The sequence below is a fragment of the Notothenia coriiceps genome, unplaced genomic scaffold (genome assembly GCF_000735185.1).
Source record: "Notothenia coriiceps isolate Sejong01 unplaced genomic scaffold, NC01 NC01_scaffold00023128, whole genome shotgun sequence".
Classification (NCBI taxonomy): Eukaryota; Metazoa; Chordata; class Actinopteri; order Perciformes; family Nototheniidae; genus Notothenia; species Notothenia coriiceps.
This window is the reverse complement of record NW_011355829.1, coordinates 15911-22007: the sequence shown is the minus strand read 5'-3', so window position 1 is coordinate 22007 and position 6097 is coordinate 15911. Positions and strand designations below refer to the sequence as shown.

Sequence of the window (6097 nt, the reverse complement as noted above, 5' to 3'; positions counted from 1 at the left end):
CACACACACACACACACACACACACACACACAACTTGTCTTTACTTTGCCGCCTTCTTTTTGGCTTTCTTCGTCTTTTTGGTCATTTTCTTCTGCACTTCCTCCTCTGACAGCACAGTGAAGATCTCCAGGACTGAGTCATTGCCCTGAGGGAGGACAGAGAAATGTTAAGCATTATTTACATACAAAAAACGAATATTGATCATGCATTTCAAAGTCAGAAATTCTGCTGAACACAAAAGTCCTTTAATTGTATAAAACACTAACCAACTAAGTGAAATATCTCCATCTCCAGATTAGAGACCTGAGACATTAACCATCTCCATCAAACCAACAGAGACAATAACCACAATGCCTCACTTTGCCTGGAAGTCACTTTTTGTCTGTATTCACTTTGTATGTTATAATAATAATAATAATAATAATAATGGATTACATTTTTTATTAGAGCGCTTTTACAGGTGCTCAAAGCGCTTTACAAATACACATTACACATGTAAGAGTCATTACTGTGGACATTACCCACAGGAGCAAATAAGGGTAAAGTGTCTTGCCCAAGGACACAACGGCCTGATGTTGAATAGGCTTTAGGCACAAATATTTCATGATTCTTGAAGAAGCCCTGAGATACTCTCCACTGTGTATTTCAAAAATGTTACAATTTCTCAGTGGGGTCAGGAGGAGACTCACATGGCAGGCGATGACTCTGGCTTTAGCGTCCGCTGTCAGAGACACCACTCGGTCCCGAGCCTCTCTCAGGATGGAGCCGGCTTTCTTACAGCTCAGGATCCGCTGAGAGAGAGAGAGAGAGAGAGAGAGAGAGAGAACAACGTTAAAGGTCCGTGAAATTAAATCCATGTACCACAGTATTTCCCCCCCGAAAAACATGAACTCTTTTACCTCCTCAGGACTTTCATCCAACTCTTCCTTATTGTCTTCATCATCATCATCATCATCCAGCAGAGTTTTCTCCTTCTTCACTTTGGTCTCCCCCTCAGCTTTCTCCTGAGCAGGCAGAGGACAAAACCTGTCAGTATTTACCACTTTCTCTTTCATTTTTACATTTTGATTTGATTAATTTCGAACGTGTAAAAAAATAATACAAAAAGAATATAATAATAATAATGACATGATAATTTTTATACTGTACAAACGTAAGCAGTGTCAAATTGACAAACAAAAATATTATTGACTTAATTACACATCCGAAAAGGGGTGGGAAGAAGTTTACAATTATTTAACGCCCACCCCGTAACCATGACTATTGTAATGGTCTTTAATGAGGAAGCTGTATTTAACCATGGTGGCTATCAGCGCTCCAGCTAATCTCCCATTTCTCCTTTGTATAAATCAGGATGTGTTCAGGTGAATGTCCCCAGCTGTGTTGTCTCACCTCCTGCAGGTAGTCGATGTCCCAGGCTCTGAGCTCGCTGTCAGCTGATCCTGTGAGCAGCCTGTTCTCCTGGTTCAGCAGCACCATGCCCCACACCTATCACAGAGACAATAACACACAGATTCATCAAAATCCATCCGGGGAAAACAAATACACAATATTGACATTCAAACTGTTTCCAAGTTATTGTTTAGACTTTAGGGGGCGTTACATTTTCCTAATCAGGACCTCATTTTATACGGACATGAGAACAATGCAGCACAAATGCCTTGAATCGTTAACGAGAGTGAAATATAATGTGCGGTTCGGCCCTGAAATTCAGATTAGCTTCAAAATGGACTATGTTTTTCCTTGACCCACGTTTTGTCTTGTTTGTAAAGCTTTGAGATTTAGATCACAGTCTTGCTGAAAACAAAGGCTTGGAATATTATTTCTCAAAGAGCAGTCACAATGATTTTCAAATCAAATCAAGTTTTATTTATATAGCACATTCTTAAAACGATTTTTGGTCGAGCCAAAGTGCTGTACATATAATAATTACCTTACAGTAAGGACACTATACAGTAAATACAACAGCACAGTTTGTGCAGAATATCAGTATGACAATACGACACCCTCTGTCCTTTAGACCCTCACATCGTACAAGGAAACACTTCCAGAAAAAACCCACAGATTAAAGGGGAACATGGGAGAAACCTCAGGGAGAGCATCTTATTATCAGCCTCCACTCAGCTAAATGAATTAATCCTGTCTCCACTCGCATCATGTCGCCAACAGTAAAACAATTCAATTACCTTTACGGATAAAACTCAGGGGACTGAACCCACTTTAGCTCTGCTTTAAATGCAGCCAGAGGCATCGAGAGTGAGAAGTGAGAGAACACTGATTGTTTACACGTGATGACATTCAGCTGATTTGGTCCCTGGGTTGTGCAGGTGCGTTCACACCTGCCTTGTATAGTCCGGTTGAATCGAACCCTGGTGCGGTTCATTTGGGTCGGTGTGAACACAGTCCGAGTCCTCTTAAGTGAACTAAACAACCGGACTCTGGTCCGCTAAAATAGGTGGTCTCGGAGCGCTTGCTTGTGAACTCTGGAGCGGTTCATTGCTGGTGTGAACGCAGTCCGCACCAAAACATAGGAAGCGTAGTATTTACGTGTCACAAGAACGCGGATATCTTCAAAATCTTTAGCGAATGATTCTTTCAAGACATCCGCGGTTGTTTAGTTAAAGAGTGAAGCAGAATTAAGTGTTGAACAGTGTCGTGTAAAGTAAAAATTCTCCGTGAGCTACATACAATTAAGAACACCTGTCGTCGGTGAAACGCCCCGCCTTACTGCAGAACGTCTCATTATATGTGTTATAATGTTTTTTATCGGACGTTGTCTGATTATATAATCATATGCGCGGGCCGCTAGTGTCTGTTGATCTCCAGATTAACAGCAGCATGAGAATAACCTGCCGAAAGTGCCGATGCTCCATGGCGGAGGCTCCGGTAGAAATTGCCGGGATTTGCGTGTTCACCCCCTTAATGTCTGACCAATGGTTGAACAGCATTTCCGTGCACATGACTTGTGTTTAAAGTTTATAGTCCGTTTGAGTTTTGCCCGTTTGAACGCAAACCGAACCTTCTGAAAAATGAAACAATGTCAAACTGTCGTCTGGTGCGCACCAGAAAACGGACTATTAGGTGTGAATGCACCCTGAGTTAATTCTCCTCAGTCCAACCCTTTGTTAATGTTGATGTTAATGAATATAGAGTATGAAGCCCCTCACCTCACTGCGATGGCCCACCATGGTCTTGAAGCAGTGCTGTGTGTCCAGATCCCACCACTTCACAAAACTGTCCTTGGAGCTGCAGCAGAGCACACAGACACATACATACGGTTAGTGACACTGCTATCATCACGTTATAAACAGTTAAAGGGACATTTTAAACCATTATAAAAAATATATAATGTCCCTGTAGTGCCACAACTGTTGCTCTTAAGGTTTTGAAATGAAAAAAACAATTATATATATATATAGTATTTTATTAACAAAGGGCTATGCTATTTGGTTAATTCATATTGACTATGTATTTATTGAATTACACTTGAAACATGCCGTGTGCTACGGTGATATATATTGTTATCAATATATGAAATAACCTTTAACAGGTTAAAGGATTTTGGGCATATTGCCAAACACTAATTCTAGACATCCTGACAGTTGAAGCATCAAATATTAATGTACAATACTTATCTTTGTTTTCCCTTTAACAAATAACATATGCGCAGGATCATCATTGAGGGTAAGGTGAACATATGTTTGACTTTTCTGTGTCCCCAATCTTTAATTTAGAAACGTAATAATACATTGTTATTATTGTGTTGTGTAAAGGCCCCAGTGTGTTACCTGGTGACCAGGATGTTCTTGTCTTTGAGGAACAAGGCCTCAGTGATGACGTCTTTGTGTCCTCTCAGCCTGTACAGCCCACACTCATTGATGATGTCCCACACGATCACATCTGTGTCCTGAGGGGGAGAAAGAGGTAAAAACATGCTTAACACATGCTTTAAAACATACTTTAGCAAGAAAAATAAATTCCTCCTTGCTTACCCTGGATCCAGTGACGAGCCGAGCCCCGAGTGAGTCGTAGTGCATGGCGCTGACGGCCGTCTTGTGGCCATTGAAGGAGACGTTGCTCTCGCCGTTCAGCAGGCTGAAGATCCGCACAGCGCCGTCCTCGTAACCCACGGCGAGATGGATGCCGTCGGGCGAGGCGCAGAGGAAGGTCACCTCGTGTTTCTGACCCTGCAGGATCAGGACCTGCACAGAAAGAGAGACGCTGGGTGAGATCTGCAAAGCTTTTTCACAGGAGACCCAAACCTATTCTGTGATCATTCAAAACTTTGATATCATTCACCTTCTCTCCTTTCCGGACGTCCCAGATGAACACTTGTTCACATGCAGCCACGGCGACATAGCGCCCCTTCTCTCCTCCTCGGAGGGTCACATATGCGATGTTGGCTTTCTGGCTACCGATGACTCCAAACACTGCGCTGGCCACATAGCGTAGGTACTGCTTGGTCAACCCCATGACCGGCAGCCTCTGGTAATTCTGAATACTGTTTACAACAACAAAGGAGAGATTTGAAATTAATCACACTGTGAAAAACAATAACAACTTGGATTTATATAGTGCTTTTCAATAAACACAAGTACGCTTCCTTAACAACTCCTACAGGAATCCAATGTGTCATTTTAGTTTCATGTAACAATATCTTGCTAAATATTTAAATAATATATTAATTGACCAATTCATTATGACTCATAACTTTTAATTAAGCTACCTATCAGATTCAGGACATAACGGTAATACATTTCCCAGCTACAACATTAAAGGGATGAAAACATTAATGCTTCAATCATTATAATGCATTTATATATATTAATTTCAAATGGGCATATGCATAATGAGTACTTTTAGTAATGTAAGTAACAAGTCCAGCTACATCTGATACTTTTGTAGCTTTACTTAACTAAGGTTTTGAATGCAGGACTTTTACTTATAAAACGGTGGTATTAGTACTTGTACTTGAGTTAAAGTTCCCAATTCTCCTTCCAACATTGATAATTAGGTATTGATTACACTATAACTATGTGTAATGTGTCTGTGGTGGTCCAGATAGAGATACAGTGTTTTGTTCAATTTTTATCTCCGAATTGTGTCACTTTAATATGATTACAGGTATATTCCTGTTTTTCAGTATCCAATACATAATTTGAAATAAGCGACAATTAACCTAAACGCTTACTTTTAGTAGCTTTATAGCTTGGTAAAGCACGCTAGTTTATTTAGTCAGAAGAGCGTTTGTTTTGAAACATATAATACCCCGCGTGGTCGGAGTTAAGAGCTCCTGGAACGTAAATTGACTCAATGCGCAACAAATCCCGCCCGCATAGAAACCGCTGCATTACAAATCGAGTGCACCCAACCAGGACAGACCGTTGCTTCCTGAACCCACGTGGAGAAGTTCCAGTGTTAACGTAGCTCCTAAAATCGGATATATCGTAGATTTATGTCTGCATATGTTTAACATGAAGTAAATATGTATAAGTCAAACGTAAAACATTTAAATATATATTTGTATTTCATTCTCTTACCTCTGAAATGCGGCTGCTAGCTTCACTTGTGTTTTTCTTCCTGCAACGCTGATTCAGACCAAAGCAGTCGATCACAAACATCGATGCTGACAGTATGAGCAAATGGAGCAAATATATTCACATCATCAAACTAGTGGTTGAGAGAGTATTTGTCCTTTAATTAAGTCAAAAGTAATAATGAGACCCTCTAAAGAACACTCGTTTACTGCTACTTTTTCAATACCTGCTTTTTTTTAAATGTAAAATTCTCTTACTGTCTATGCACTATTATACACCAAGAAAATCCCTTATATGTGGAAACCCAATTGACAATAAAGGGAATTATAATTATGATTGGGTTGTGATAAAAGCAAATGTCTATAGACAAACACGACAGTAAACAAGGTGCATAACTATCTAACTTTGCTCTGTCATTTTCTCTCTGTTGCTTTTGTCTGCGCTGCTAGAACAAGCACACTTGACTTGCGAAATACTTCTCGGAAAATACATTTTTTAAATAATGCTCGGATTTTATTGTAATAAACCAATGTTTTTTTTAATCTAGGTTTGCATCCAAG

The 6097-nt window shown here is 40.1% G+C and overlaps 1 protein-coding gene across 1 annotated transcript in view; it reads right to left on the bottom strand.

Annotated features, from left to right (window-relative positions):
• Positions 1-5642, bottom strand: part of wdr3 (WD repeat domain 3) — a 9532-nt gene extending 3890 nt beyond the window's left edge. The window contains exons 1-9 of the mRNA XM_010781333.1: positions 5541-5642; positions 4300-4501; positions 3993-4202; positions 3789-3907; positions 3168-3246; positions 1393-1488; positions 900-1004; positions 690-791; positions 45-145 (exon numbers count right to left, since the gene is read on the bottom strand). Coding sequence (XP_010779635.1) covers positions 45-145; positions 690-791; positions 900-1004; positions 1393-1488; positions 3168-3246; positions 3789-3907; positions 3993-4202; positions 4300-4473 — 986 coding nt within the window. The 5' untranslated portion in view covers positions 4474-4501; positions 5541-5642. The remainder of the gene's footprint in view (positions 1-44; positions 146-689; positions 792-899; positions 1005-1392; positions 1489-3167; positions 3247-3788; positions 3908-3992; positions 4203-4299; positions 4502-5540) is intronic.
• Between the last annotated feature and the right edge of the window lie 455 nt (positions 5643-6097).